This window comes from Schistocerca gregaria, chromosome 5 (genome assembly GCF_023897955.1).
Source record: "Schistocerca gregaria isolate iqSchGreg1 chromosome 5, iqSchGreg1.2, whole genome shotgun sequence".
NCBI classification, from domain to species: domain Eukaryota; kingdom Metazoa; phylum Arthropoda; class Insecta; order Orthoptera; family Acrididae; genus Schistocerca; species Schistocerca gregaria.
The window spans coordinates 278,140,597-278,157,171 of NC_064924.1; the positions used below are offsets into that span (position 1 = coordinate 278,140,597).

At 39.7% G+C, this 16,575-nt stretch overlaps 1 protein-coding gene across 16 annotated transcripts in view; it reads left to right on the plus strand.

Moving 5' to 3' along the window:
• The window catches only part of LOC126272953 (uncharacterized), a 960,200-nt gene that overhangs the window by 870,822 nt on the left and 72,803 nt on the right, over nucleotides 1-16,575 (plus strand). For all 16 annotated transcript variants that reach the window (XM_049976256.1, XM_049976259.1, XM_049976258.1 and 13 more), the window contains 3 exons: nucleotides 7,797-7,924; nucleotides 8,004-8,154; nucleotides 13,909-14,457. In XM_049976256.1, coding sequence (XP_049832213.1) covers nucleotides 7,797-7,924; nucleotides 8,004-8,154; nucleotides 13,909-14,457 — 828 coding nt within the window. The remainder of the gene's footprint in view (nucleotides 1-7,796; nucleotides 7,925-8,003; nucleotides 8,155-13,908; nucleotides 14,458-16,575) is intronic.

Here is a 16,575-nt window from a genome sequence, read left to right on the forward strand (position 1 = left end):
CAGAGTTATTGTATTTTGTTTGTTTCCTTACCCCAGTAATTTTTGTATCTGTGCTGCTCTGAAAATAGTGCACAACAGTGTAAATGTTGATAGTATGCACTGGGTGTCTTGTTTCCATTTGGTCATGGTACATGCTGTTGGCAACCGTAATACCCTCCTTATCTTGTTGCTCTCAAGTCTGCATTCAGTACTGCTCATTTCTGTCTAGGGCTTTATTTTCCATCAGTGTTAGTTGCACATTAACAGTGATACACAACAGTAGAACTGCAGCATTTTTGCATCTGTATATGAGGGTTATGGCATTACTCTGCTGTGTGTGGTGCATTTTGGTTATTGCATCTTATAAAGGCTTCTTCACTATTGTGAAGGTATTTTCACAGAAATGAGGGCAACTACAGTAACAAACTAAATCAATGAATAATTGCATTATTACATGATAATGAGCCACTGGAGACCATTGCTCCCTTATACCAAAATACTCCAAAGGTATCTCTGAACAATCTCAGGAAGTGTGTCAGTACACAGATAACATACAATAACAAACACAGTCTTCCACCATTTATTTTCTTAGTGTACATACAGTTGAGGCACCACTGCACCTTCATCTTATTTTTAATGAAACACCAGATCTATTGAGGCAAATCATTGTGTACAGTACCAGTACAAACAGAAATATTTTGTATGGTGAAGTCACTACTAACAATGAAAATGGCATCCTTTTCTTCAGCAGGACTGACTGATCGGGGTTGCCTGTTTTGGTAAAAACTGTTTTATTGTTTCTCAAAATATTCGTCTCTTTAAAATTTATACAATTCTGCATGTGGTTGAGCCAATACTGGAAACAGTGTTTTCCATTGTAATATTGGTATCCCAAAAGAAGGTTTGGTTGGTCACACATGTTTTGTTTGACATAAAGGAACAAAAGTATTTAGTTAAGTCATAAATCAGGTGAATATGGGCAATGAAACATTAATTCAGTGTTTTTCTCCATCAAGTAAGCAATGTGCTCTTGGAGTCTTTTGTGAAGGCCTGTGAGTGCTGAGCATGTGCAACATATTAAACAAAGGGCACTTGAGAAGTCAGCTGTAGCTGAACATTTCCAGGAATAAAGACATAAAACAGAAATCAAAATAATGAGGATTCTGTTATAAAGGAGGCAGCTGATATTAGCCTAAACTGCAACAGTTTTAACAGAGACCAGGTGTATACCCTTGGTAGGGCATGGGGACAGGCCTCAGATATCAAGTGAAAGCAAAGACAGATGCTTGATGCTTGTAGGGAAACATGGTGCTGGCTCCTTGCATCACTTGACATCACCGGTTCTGCAGTGATCCATAACTACTACAACCTGCCCATCTCACCTTCCTGCATAGGCATAACTTTGGCCTTCTTTTGAAGGTTCCAACTGCTGCTTTCATGCCTATGAAAACAAAACACCATGCCAGGCCTGGTAGTTAATTGTTTCTTACTCCTGATAGTGATGGTAGATAACAGTCTTGATAGCTCAAGTGTTTTACTTGAAGTGATATGGCTTGTAAAACAAGAAGATTTTAATCAAATAATGAACTGCTTGACATGCTGTGAAACAGCTGGCATTGTTATGATTAAGAATTATGTGATATTTTCAGTTGTTTCACTTGACTTCACTAATGACTTGTGGCACACAAATTGTTGTACACCGTTCGGCATTTACTATTCTCTTAACCTCTAAAGCAATGGTCACTACATGTCCAATGTAACTAAAGAAACAAGTGACCATTTTCTTCAAAGTACTTTGTGAACACTCAACTTTTGTTGGTTGTGGTTCATGTTGAAAGAACCACACTCTTTATTGCTGCTTAGTTTCTATCTCTTATGAATATACCTACATTTTGTCTCCTATAATGATTTGTTTATGAATTTTGCAAATTTTTTGAGAATTCCCTTGCACCAACAGACATGTTTGAGCTTCAGCCAAATTGTGTAAAATGCATAGGGAACAGATCTATTGACACGTAATCAGCATGGCTTCAGAAAACATCGCTCTTGTGCAACGCAGCTAGCTCTTTATTCGCACGAAGTAATGGCCGCTATCGACAGGGGATCTCAAGTTGATTCCGTATTTCTAGATTTCCGGAAAGCTTTTGACACCGTTCCTCACAAGCGACTTCTAATCAAGCTGCGGAGCTATGGGGTATCGTCTCAGTTGAGGGGCTGGATTCGTGATTTCCTGTCAGGAAGGTCGCAGTTCGTAGTAATAGACGGCAAATCATCGAGTAAAACTGAAGTGATATCAGGTGTTCCCCAGGGAAGCGTCCTGGGACCTCTACTGTTCCTGATCTATATAAATGACCTGGGTGACAATCTGAGCAGTTCTCTTAGACTGTTCGCAGATGATGCTGTAATTTACCATCTAGTAAGGTCATCCGAAGACCAGTATCAGCTGCAAAGCGATTTAGAAAAGATTGCTGTATGGTGTGTCAGGTGGCAGTTGACGCTAAATAACGAAAAGTGTGAGATGATCCACATGAGTTCCAAAAGAAATCCGTTGGAATTCGATTACTCGATAAATAGTACAATTCTCAAGGCTGTCAATTCAACTAAGTACCTGGGTGTTAAAATTACGAACAACTTCAGTTGGAAGGACCACATAGATAATATTGTCGGGAAGGCGAGCCAAAGGTTGCGTTTCATTGGCAGGACACTTAGCAGATGCAACAAGTCCACTAAAGAGACTGCTTACACTACACTCGTTCGTCCTCTGTTAGAATATTGCTGCGCGGTGTGGGATCCTTACCAGGTGGGATTGACGGAGGACATCGAAAGGGTGCAAAAAAGGGCAGCTCGTTTTGTATTATCGCGTTATAGGGGAGAGAGTGTGGCAGATATGGTAAGCGAGTTGGGATGGAAGTCATTACAGCATAGACGTTTTTCGTCGCGGCGAGACCTTCTTACGAAATTTCAGTCACCAACTTCCTCTTCCGAATGCGAAAATATTTTGTTGAGCCCAACCTACATAGGTAGGAATGATCATCAAAATAAAATAAGAGAAATCAGAGCTCGAACAGAAAGGTTTAGGTGTTCGTTTTTCCCGCTCGCTGTTCGGGAGTGGAATAGTAGAGAGATAGTATGATTGTGGTTCGGTGAACCCTCTGCCAAGCACTTAAATGTGAATTGCAGAGTAGTCATGTAGATGTAGATGTAGATGTAGATCTTTTGCGCAGCAAAATGTACTGAAGTCTTCCTAAGGTTGCTTCTATTTTATGGTAACCAAAGAAACAATTCATCATTTTATTTTATGAACATTATGAATGAACCAATTTTGTTTGTTTCAGTTCATCTTGAAACACGTAACTGCTGTTTGGTTTCTGTCTTGTATGGATATATCCAATATTGCTACTCAGCATATAGAGGAGAGGTTGTGTCACAACAAAAAAACTGTTATACACTGAGCTTCCAGCCAAAGGTCTTCTTCTGAAGTAGAAAACACACACACACACACACACACACACACACACACACACACACACACACACACACACACGACAGCTGTCTCTGCCTGCTGTGTCCTCAGTCTGCAACTCAGCAATCTATCATTTTCATAATACTGTAGTTATTCCATTGTAGACTTTCTGTTATAATATCTGATATTGAGTTTTTTGGAACAACATCAAATTTTGGTCAATCGTCGCAGTTTCTCACTGGTGGAAGCTTGACTATGAAAACATTCTGCTAATAAAAGGCTTTAAACAATAGTGATGTCACATCTCACATCACTGTCATTAGTGTGAACTGAAAAGGCCATCTTATACAAGAGCAAATCACTGTAATCTTCCTTATATATTTAACACCTCATAATTTCTAGAAAATAGTTACATGTTCTCTGCACTTACACATGTGTCAAACTGGGAAAGATGTGAATCATAAGTCACAATACGACAATTAATGTGTAAAATTGGACAAAGATATTCCTATCGTAGCAGTAGTGAATTTCAAGGCAGTTACTAAAAATAATCAATTTTTTTTTTAGTGTTAAGTCACTGGATAGATAAAAATACCTACCAGCTAATCACCTGCAATAGCAAACGCACATAAAGGTATTGAAATTTGTAAGCTTTTGGAGTCAGTGTCCTTTTCTTCTGGCAGAAGGGTTGAAGTGGAAGGAAGAGGGGTGAAGGAAAAGGAGCGGTGAGATTTAGGAAATGTGGAGAGATTGGGTGAGAAGGACAGACTGATTGTTGGAAACTGCACTGGACAAGATTTGAAAGCCTGAGAGCTTAAAGGTGGAAGAAGGGGTAAGTGCATTGTATGTGGCAGATATGGAGGGGGGTGGGGGGGGGGGGGGGGGGAATAGACAGGTCAGAAAATAAGATATAGAAAATTAAAAGGGAGTGAAAAGATGAAGATGATGATGATGATGATGATGGTTGGTTTGTGAGGTGCACAACTGCGCGGTTATCAGCGGCCGTACAAATTCCCAACTGTTCAACTGTTGCTCAGTCCAAACTTGCCACTTTCATGAATGATGATGAAATGATGAGGGCAAAACACCCAAGTCGTCTCGAGGCAGGTGAAAATCCTTGAACGTGCTGGGAATTGAAATCAGGACCCCATGCTCGGAAACGAGAACGTGACTGTGAGACCACGAGCTGTGGACAGGAGTGAAAAGAGGAGTAGTTATTGAAAAGAAATGCTTATCAAAAGAAATTAACGTAGCTTAAGGCCAGGTGGGTGGCAACAATCAAGGACATGTTGTAACAGCAGTTTACCACCTGCAGAGATCTGAGAAACTGGCGTCTGGAGGAAGAATCCAGATGACATGTGGTGTGAAACAGGCACCGAGGTCACCACTGTCATGTTGTATAGAGTGCTCTGCAACAGGCCAGTATACACTCTCTGGCTATGCTCAATCATGCTAACTGATAACTTGATTTAGTCATGACAATGTAAAAGGTCAAACAGTGTTTACACAACAGCTGGTATATGACGTGTGACATTACACTGGTGGCTCTCCCTTTGATAGTATATGTTTTGCCAGTTGCAGGTCTTGTATAGGTAGCGGTAGGAGGGTGCATGGGACAAGTCTTATAGTGGGGACAGTCACAGGTGTAGGAGCCAAATGACAGGGAAATGGGTGCAGAAGTAGCTTAGGTCTGACAAGGATATTGCGGAGATTAAGAGTGTGATGGAAAGCTTTTCTAGGTGTGATGAGAGAAATGTTGGACAGACTGGGCCTCATTTCAGGGCATGATTTTAGGAAATCATAGACTTTTCAAAGTAGCTGAGTAATACAGTACTTATAATACTGAATGAAACAGGTGCACTCCTGAGTCATTTTTGGAGGGATCATCAGTAACAGGATTGGATGTGATGACCTGGAAAATTGCTTTTGAACTAGCCTAGTGGGGTAATCACATCTAGTGAAGGCTAAATACATTCTCCCTATTTAATTAAATTTCATATACATGCCACTGCCCTCAATGTTGACCTCGTCATCCTCACCAAGAGCCAGCTACACATTTCCGTTGGCATTAATCCCACTAACAAACGACAGTACTTACATTTCGACAGTTGCGATTCTTTCTATGCCAAATATTCCCTTCCCTATGGCCTTGGCTCTCGAGACAGACATATTTGTTCAGATGCAGACTCCTTACAGCAATACATCATTCTCATGTAAGCCTTCACTGGACATAATTACCCCACTAGTTTAATTCAAAAGCAGGTTTCCTGGGCCATCACATCCAATCCTGATACTGCTGAACTCTCCAAAAAACAACTTAAGAGTATACCTCTTGTTGCTCAGTATATACCAGTCTTAAATGTACGATCAGCTACTTTGATAAGGCTATGCTACCCTAAAATGAGGTAATTCTAAGATTTTCCTGCCACATCTAGAATAGCTTTTTGTCACCCTCCCAATACCTCATGCTCCCTTCTCCACCCATTTCCTACCCTGTGGCTCCTACCTCTGTGGCTGTCCCCACTGTAAGATTTGACTCATGCACCCTCCTATCATCACCTATATGAGCCCTATAATTAACAAGACACATGCTATCAAAGGGAGAGCCACCTGTGAAATGACACATGTCTTGTATCAGCTGTGACGCAAACCCTGATCAGCCTTTTTTGGCATGACTACCATCAAGTTATCAGTTAGGATGAATGGGCATGAGCAGAGGATGAAAACTGGCAACACACAATATCCTTTTGCAGAGCACACTTTACAACACAACTATCGTGATCTCAGTGCCTGTTTCGCCACAAGTGGCATCTAGATTCTTTCCCTAGACTCCATATTCTCAGAACTTCATAGGTGAGAAGCTTTTGTTACATGTCCTTGGTTCTTGCCACCCACTTCAATTAATTTACATCATCGTCTTTGGTCTCAGCATTTCGTCTCAGTAACTATTCCTTACTTCTCTCCTTGTGAGTTTTCTGTATCTTTTATTTTCTGACCTGTGTATTTGTCCCTGCTGCTCCACCATCCCCCACCTCTAGCACATATAATGCACTTAGCTTTCCGAACTCTCCCCACTTCCTGAACCTCACCAGTCCTTTTCCTTCACTTGTCTTCCCTCCCCTTTTGCCACACGGGGCAACTGGCCCTGAAAGCTTGCAAATTTCAATACCTTTACATGCATTTTCTCCTGCCACAATAGTTGTCCTTTTTCATACCATTGCTTGAAATAAGAACTAGTCTGCTAAATTAGTGTTTGCTGCATAAAGTGTGTTATGCTGAAATTGCCTTGTGCACTCAAAAAAACCATGAAGAGGAAAATTTAAACTTAACACCACTGCAAGAGATAATGTAAAGTATTAATATTATTATAGGATTATTTGATCTCAGTAATTCAATTTATCATGTTCCTTCGAAGCTATAGCTTCGGTTGTCTCAGAAAGTTATCTTTGGACTCAACAAACCTTATGCAGCCAACTCAGAATATGTTTGAGCTGTTTGTTTCCTTGTTTCTTTAGTCATAGAGATTTATCTTTGTTGATGTAAATATTTTCTTTGTTTGCAAAATAATTGACATCTTCTGTTTCCAACCAAAAAATGTAAGAACAGCTTTTCAAACCTTCCTAAAATATTTGTCAAACATGTTATTTAGAGTAAAATTTTTCATTGTCATTTTCTGTGCTTTTACCTATTGCCCACAAAGAAAAAAATATTTATTTTAGAAATGCATGCAGTTGTTGGAACAATTCTAATTCAAATGCTTCAGTCACAAATTTAATAATTCTGTGCATAGAACACATTCAGTTTTTCATCATCATCTCTGAACTCCACAAATAAATTATAAACAGAGAATGTGTGATATATATTCCTCAAGAATGCTCTGTGTCCCAAGAAAAATTCAAATTACTATGGAGAACAATAGCAATTTTGTTGCTGAGACTGTGTAATTTATTGGATAAAAGAGCTACAGATGTATAGACCTAACAGCTACACACTTTCATGAGCCAGAAATTTACTTTCCTAAGCCTTTTTTATTCCTTTTGTTCTGAAAATGAATGTTGAGGAGTACATAGATTTTATGAATTTGAGGACATCCATAACTTAAGTTAAACATAGCCACGTGTCACTGGATATAATGTAAACATAGAATTTGTTTAGTTTATATATTAGGTTATCTGTATGATATTATTTGTATCTGTATGATTTGCTTCTGTTTATGTTCTTAATTATCTGCTTGAGTTGTATTTCTTAATCCTTATAATTTCATCTGCCTGTCATTTATGGAATACCAATCCTGTTCTGTTATATATGAACTAGTTCAGTTGATTAAGTCATTGTGTTGATTGTTGTCTTTAAGGTTCTCTGGAGATAGGAGTAAAGAAGGTCGATGATGAAAGTATTTCATCAAAAGATGTTAGTGAATCTGATTCAGATGAAGTACAGTGGAAAAAATCAGAACTAACAGACCCCTCACTTTCTCTAACTGTAAGTATCAAAGCAGACATTACTTTACGCATTTTACATTTTAAGAATGATTTAGTTTCCATTCTCTTTCTTTTTTCAGATAGAGGAACGTATTGAGGAGGTTACCACTTACAGTAATTCTGAATGTGAAGATGACAATGGTGACTCTGATGAGAAATTATTTGTACCTGATTTGAAGTTACTGCAAAGACGAGTACCATTTCCAGAGTTCGGCATGGATATTGTTGAAGGTAAGTGAAGTTTCTGCATTTGATACTCACACAAAGGAAATATTTTATCACATAGTTACAATTTAAACCATGAAATCAAAATCAGAAGTTAAGCAGAATAAAATACCATAACCCATTACAACAAGAAACATTTAGATGCATATCATAATTCTTTATCTACATGAAAATTGGAAGACACTGATTATGTAGCTATAAAAAGTATGTAATGTGCATTATAAAATTATCTTTTGATTTCAATTTCATTCTGGTAGATATTGTGTGACATGTACCAGGCTCTTGTACAACCGTAAGAATACATCCATGTAACAAAAGTTAACCAGTGTGTGCAGTGCTGGAATGGGAACAGGGAGGGGCTGGATGGGTGAGGACAGTGACTAAAGAAGGTTGGGGCCAGGAGGGTTACGGGAATGTAGGATGTATTGCAGGGAAAGTTCCCACTTGCGCAATTCAGAAAAGTTGGTGTTGGTGGGAAGGATCCATATGGCACAGGCTGTGAAGCAGTAATTAGGATGAGGGATATCGTGTTTGGCAGCGTGCTCAGCAACAAGGTGGTCCACTTGTTTTTTGGTCACAGTTTGTCGGTGGCCATTCATCCGAACAGACAGCTTGTTGGTTGTCATGCCTGTATAGAATGCAGCACAGTGGTTGCAGCTTAGCTTGTAGACCACATGACTGGTTTCACAGGTAGTCCTGCCTTTGATGGGATAGGTGATACTAGTGACCAGGCTGGAGTAGGTGGTGGTGGTAGGAGGATGTACGGGACAGGTCTTGCATCTAGTCTATTACAAGGGTATGAGCCATGAGGTAAGGGATTGGGAGCAGGTGTTGTGTAAGTATTGACCAGTATATTGTGTAGTTTCGGTGGACGGCAGAATACCACTGTCAGAGGGATGGGAAGGATAGTGGACAGGACATTTTTCATTTCAGGTCACAATAAGAGGTAATCGAAACCCTGGCAGAGAATGTAATTCAGTTGCACCAGTCCTGTGTGGTACTGAGTTACAAGGGGAATGCTCATCTGTGGCTGGACTGTGGGACTTTGGGAGTTGGTGGGAGACTGGAAAGATAAGGCACAGGAGAGTTGTTTTTGTACAAAGTTAGGAGGATAATTTCGGTCGGTGAAGGCTTCAGTGAGACCCTTGGTAGGTGGAAGTATCTGACAGCTGATGGAGTTCTTCTGCCAGGTAATCTTTGTGGTTCAAAACAACAGTGGTGGAGCCTTTGTCTACATGTAGGATTATAAGGTCGGGATCTGTTCTTAGATGGTGAACTGCAGTTATTTCTACAGATGTAAGGTTAGTTTGCATGTTGAGGGTCATCACATCTGCAGTGACGAGCAGTCCCTCTCAAAATATACGAGAGTCTCATTGAAGCCTTCACTGACCATAATTATCCTCCCAACCTTGTACAAAAACAAATCTCCTGTGCTTTATCGTTCCAGTCTCCCAGCACCTCCCAAAGTCCCACAGTTTGGCCACAGACGAGCCTTCCCCTTGTAACTCAGTACCATCCAGGACTGGAGCAACTGAATTTCATTCCCCACCAGGGTTTCGATGACCTCTCATCATACCGTGAAATGAGAAATTTCCTGCTCACTATCTTTCCCACCCCTCCTTTAGTGGTTCTTTGCCATCCACCGAACCTACACAATATACTCGTCCATCCTTACTATATCCCTACTCCCAATCCCTTACCTCATGGCTCATACCCCTGTAATAGACCTAGATGTAAGACCTGTCCCATGCATCCTCCTACCACCACCTACTCCAGTCTGGTCACCTATCCCATTAAAGGCAGGGCTACCTGTGAAACCAGTAAAGTGATTTACAAGCTAAGCTGCAACCACTGTGCTGCATTCTGTATAGGCATGACAACCTACAAGCTGTTTGTCCAGATGACTGGCCACCGACAAACAGTGGCCAAAAAACAAGTGGACCACCCTGTCGCTGAGCATGCTGCCAAACACGATATCCCTCATCTCAATGACTGCTTCACAGCCTGTGCCATCTGGATCTTTCACACTAACACCAGCTTTTCTGAATTGCGCAAGTGGAAACTTTCCCTGCAATACATCCTACGTGTACATAACCCTCCTGGCCTCAACCTTCTTTAGTCACTGTCCTCATCCATTCAGCCCTCTCCCTGTTCCCATTCCAGCACTACGCAGCCATCATTTCACCGCCACACCCAGTCTTTTAATTTCTTTTTATTTCTCTCCTTTCCACTACTTACTCTCCTCCTCCACACCTTCTCTCGTGCCCTCTACCTAAACTGCAGCACTTCACTGTCTGCCACCCCCTGCCCCCGCCAATAATATACCTCCCCCTCACCACCCTAGCATCCTTCTTACCCCCAGCCAGTTGCCACTGGGTGCTGCTGCTCGCAGTGTGGTTTCAGTTGTCTGAGACTGCAGGTGTGTGTGTGTGTGTGTGTGTGTGTGTGTGTGTCTGTTGCTGAGAAAGGCCATTGGTGAGTGGCAACTTTCCTTCTCTAATATTGTTATAAATTTTATTTAATATTTATGTTCACATCACATTCAGGCTTTAATGTAACCATTATTTAGAGAATCAAAGGATTCTGTCCTCACTCCCCATCCCCCTCCACACACACCAGAAGCTGGTGCTGCTTTGCTGATACAGTAATAAAGAAAATAAGCAGTAATTTCCATAATTATTGGTGTGTGTAGATTAGCACTAGCTGTAATTGATTGATAGTATACTTCGCATGAAATAGAAGCAGTCCCTTCTTCCATTAAGTTGATTTTTTACTAGCAGAAGGATTGAGTCACGGAAGAAAAATACCACATTCACAGTGAGTGAAGACTTATCAGGTACAGAACTTGCGATCATAGAATCAGGAAGGGAAAGTGGTTACCTAAAAGTATGGAGCTCTATATTATGTTTCTGCAGTAGTGACAATGTTACACACATTGCCCAGTTTAAAAATAATCATTAGAAGATGTCCTTCTCTTGCTCACATATAGGGCTGAACAAACGTTAGTATTAAACAACAAGGCCATACCCGGTGAAGGGGGGGGGGGGGGGGGGGGGGGTAGGCAGCTATATCCCCCCCCCCATCTGGCCCTCCCCTTTCACAAACTCACATCCTGCTTCACCAAGCAGGCAGACATTTCAGTTCGTTGTCCCATTGAAGGAAATTAGAACATGTAATGGATGCTGACTAATAGTAAGTTCATCCAGAGGCATCTATGGTGCACTCACATAACTGCCATAATTTAGAGAGAAACTAACATTACTTGTCTTCCCCAGCTCGGATCCTTGATACATTCAAGTTACCAAATACCTCATTTGACATTAAGTACTAAAAAGTGTAAGTGTTATTACACTGCCCACTCAGCCTACATAATTTTGTTGTCTATCACTATGCCATTCCTGCTCCTGACCACTCTGTTCTATATGGCATATCCATGTGGAGTATGAAAGAGCAAGACCCACTCTATACATTCACCCCCCACCACCTATTCCAATCTTGTTCCTGATATTTCTTACCTTTCACAGGCTGGTTACCAGTGGAGGCAGTCACACCATTTAATAACCTCCATCGCTTGTTCATTCATTCATTCATTCACTCAGTCATCTTTAATGTACATAAATTCCATAATGAAGTAGAGGCCTTAGGGATGTGGAATGAGTCACATTGTATGTCCATATGCAGAAGCAGCCACTCTAGGCAACTTCTGTAAAATATAAAAACAACGAATTATGACTGATAATAGGATAAGGAATGAAGAGGTTTTCTGCAGAATCTGTGAAGAAAGGTACTTATGGAAATTTGCAAGGTCCCCAAAGAGGCTTTTGTTACCAACTTTAAAGAATAGTCTTATCACACACTTTTGTGAAGTCCTTCAAATAGATTAGGTCAAAGAGAAGGACAAAACATTGAGTGATAATAGTCTAGCAGTCCCTCAACAGTCAGCATGGTGAGAGAGATTTCTAACTCCAAGTCAACCGAAACTGAGCTTCCTAGTTATATAAAATTGTCTGTATGTCTTGGAACTTCACACATCAAGTCTCATCCAATGTGTGTCTCTGATATGGCCGTGTTTGCATCATGCATCAATATATGTCCATCATTGACAAAGGTCACAGTTTTTGCAGAGTCCTTCCCTGCACAGCATTCTACGTGCTGTGGCTATGTAGGAGTTGACTGCCTGAATGAATGAATGATTGAATGACCAGTGTCAAACTGGACAACGGTCAACTAGATAATCTAGTTATTGACATTGCTGAGATGACATTAAAGGCTGCTTCATAACCCTTTGCATATGGGTTCTTTCCACAGGTGCATATCCCCATCTGCATACTTATATTTTCCACACCAGCACAGTATTTTCCCTCTCCTTACTGTTCCTGTCTCTCCCGCCCACTCTCATTCCATGACCTTGTAATGGATACTACAGAAGGCTTTATCCCTCTAAATGATTGTTAATAACTGTAATCACAGTTTGACAGTGGGGGGTAAGAGTACCCTAGGCTTCTCTGCCGTATGCCTCAAACAAGGTTTTTGTGCCCTGAGAAAGATTGAAAATTACCTTTCACCACTATTTTCTAACATTTTGTGAAATATGACGTAATTGTCATATCAGAGAAACTATGATTAATAATTAATCCATTTTTATTTTTGTATTTACTGGATGATAATAACAATTACTAATCTGGCTGTGATCTAGGGCCATCTTTGACCAATGTTGCAACACACAGAGGCTATACATACACCCCTGTGTGATGGCAACAATGCTATGAAGATCACTGCCAAAACTGGTAACTGTAAAAGTATGCCTATTATTGTTGTCTTGTAAGTAGGAATGTATTTATATTAATACTTTACAAAACAATTAAGATAAACTTATTTCAAACAGTTTATTATCATGTAATTTTAGCCAGTATCATACTAGCTTAACACACATTTCCTTGTGTATCTCAGTAATTTATATGCCTTTTAAATATAAATTAACCTGCCCCTTTTTTGGAGCAAAATCCAGTCAGTTTTCAGTAATACATTCTTCATATAAACAATGAACTCTCTTACAAATAAGGAAGGTATCTAAAATTTTTTTGCATATTACAAAAATTAAATATATTTCTATAATCAGGAAAATTAGTACTTTCAATTGCATATGTCAGAGTGTTCCAGCAAAAGATTAGCACACACAAAATTTTTGTGGCACACAACACAAAATTATGAACATCAGGTCCTCTGTAAAATAAAAGCTTCTCATTGAAAATAAATATGACATAGGATGGAAAAACATAGATTACTGTCCAAATAACATGAATTTAGAAAACAAAACCTTTGAAATAATTTTTATATTTGCCAGGTATTTACTGTCCAAAATTGTTTATTTGCCTCTCCAAAAGCAAGCATTTACTGCCCTCAGGAGTGTTATTGGTTCACATGGAGACACATCAGAAGGAGAAATGACTGAACACCAGACATCATTCAGCCTAGGTGTAGTAGAGAAAGGAATCACATATTAACAATTAAATCTTTGGCCCCTTATCCAGTGATGTAAAGAATCTAATTGGCAATAAAATTAACTTCAAATGCAAATTTAAATCATATCTGCTTGGCAATTCCATCTAGTCCAGAGGAGAATTTCTAAATATATAATAAATCAATGTGTCTGTTAGTAAAGTAAATTCAGTCTTGCTGTGTTCCAAGCTTTTCCATTTGCAAGTCTGATGAACTGTGTTTATGTAGTGCATAACACTAAACTGTTGTCTTCATTTTCAGGTGAAGCTACTGGAAATAATGAGGATGGAAATGATAACTTTTCTGATAGTTCAACAGACCACAAGCCAACAGACATTGTAAGCCCTGTGGAATCTTGGGAAGAGAACTGGTTGTTCCAGCGTAGGCGCCTAAAGGCTGGTGGAGCGTCAACTCAGATGCCCGTACCAATGTTGGTTCCTAACCCAAGTGAGGAATTCAGAGCCCTAATTGGGGACAGAGATGCTGAGGACATCTCTGACTTATCAGAGTGCAGTGACAGTGCTTTGGAAGAAACAGTGTTAGCTGGTGTTGAAGATGATGAAGACAAACAGCACGAGGATGCGCAAGTAATCAGAAATAATGTGCAGCTTCCTGTGCTGGCGGATATAGGAGAAACGTCTGATTTTGATATACTGAAAGAAGAAAGTATTGAGATAAAATCTCATGGCAACAACAGCAGTGAATTACTGATAAGGATAACGGGACCTGAAGATGAAGAAGGGAGTTCTACCCTAGATGCAGATTTGGATATCAGAGAAGCAACAAACTTGGAGCTAATGAAAGCATCAAGTAAGTATCTTCTATGATAAATATTTTCCTTTGAGTAGCGGAATAATTATTGAAAGCAAAATATAGGGACTTTTTGCGTAGATTTGTAGGATGACAGCATTAATCTTCAGCAGAATAAAGATTGTGTAATTCACAGATGAAATGCTATGGTCCTAAGCAGTACTGTTCATTTCAATTGCATCTCATGTGTAACACAAAACAGATACCTTGGAATAAATGTACCTATTTTAACCCTAGAGCAAGTGTGCTTCTTAATGTGCAGGAGCAAATGCACAGTTTATTATGTACACATTTATACATGACTATTTAGTGATATATCTCAAACATTTATTGCAGTAATTTATGTTACACCATACAGTGATTACAAGCAACATTTAAGCTCATAATTAACAATATGAGTGTGTTACATAGAAATAATTTACTTGCATGTTAACCATCTTCGATCTTAGGTGAATGCACACTGCATTTTTTCACAAAGAACTGTTGTTTGAGAATGATTTTTGCAAACAGAATAAATACAAGAACTACATCTCATGGTTGTGGAGCTATTCATTACCCTTCCACAAATTCCACATCTACCTTTTTTCTTTTGGTTGCTTATGTATGTGCACCATTTGACCTTCATAATGATGCTGGCACATGCTAAGATCAGCTGTTATATTTGGTCTTGCAAATCTTTTGATAAGATGTGGTTTTATGAGCTGAAAAGAAAAGTTGTTTAAAAAAACTCAAAATGGATGTTTCTTGTTCTTTTCATTTACTTGAAAAAATACCTGTGCATTGATACCACCATATTCAACAATGCGTAACACACAGTGATTGTCCATCTTCTCTTCATTTGTGTTACTGAATATTTATTGCACATTAGGCCAACAGTATCAACCACACTCTTTGTCTTATTACAATTTACATCTACATTGATCCTCTGCAAGCCACCATATGATGCATGGCGGAGGGTACCCTGTACCACTTCTTGTCATTTCCTTTCCTATTCCACTCACAGATAGAGCGAGGGAAAAATGACTGTCTGTATGCCTCCGTATGAGCTCTTAATTTCTTGTATCTTATCTTCATGGTCCTTAAGCATAATGTATGTTGGTGGTGGTAGAATCATTTGGCAGTCAGGTTCAAATACCAGTTCTGTAAAGTTTCTCACTAGTGTTTCTCGAAAAGAATGTCGCCTTTCCTCCAGGGATTCCCATTTGAGTTCCCAAAGCATATCCGTAACACTTACATGTTGTTCAAACCTACTGATAACAAATTGGCAGCCTACTTCTGAAATGCTTCAATGTCTTCCTTCAGTTCAACCTGGTGTGGATCCCAAACACTCAAACAGTACTCAAGAAAAGGTCTCAATAGTGTCCTATATGCAGTCTCCTTTACAGGTGAACCAATCTTTTCCTAAAATTCACCCAATAAACTGAAGTCGACCATTCGGCTCCCCTCCCATAGTTCTCACATGCTCATTTCACCTCGCATCACTTTGCAAAGTTATGCCCAGACATTTGAACGACTTGACTGTGTCAAGCAAGTATCCGAACATTACAGATTTGATATTCCTACTCATCCATATTAACTTAACATTTTTCCACATTTAGGCTGGCTACCTTTCATCACACCAACAAGAAATTTTGTCTAAGTCATCTTGTATCTTCCTACAATCACTCAACTTCAACACCTTACTGCACACCATCACAGATTGTTGCCCACCCTGTCAGCCAAATCATTTATGTATATAGAGAACAACAGCAGTCCTATCACGCTTCCCTGGGGAATTCCTGACGATACCCTTGTCTCTGATGAACATTCACTTTCGAGGCCAACAAACTGGATTCTATTATTTAAGTAGTCTTAGATACACTCACGTAGCTGTGAATTTATTCGGTATGCTCATATGTTTGTTAGTTTGCTGTGGGGTTTCTGGAAATCTAGAGATATGAACTCTGCCTGTTGTCCTTCATCCACAATAGTTCTCAGTATATCGTGAGAAAAGGGCAAACTGAGTTTTGCATGAGTGATTCTTTCGAAAGCCATGATAATTTGTGCACATAAGCTTCTCAGTCCCAAGAAAGTTTATTATATTCGAACTGAGATTATGTTCAAGGATTTTGCACCAAA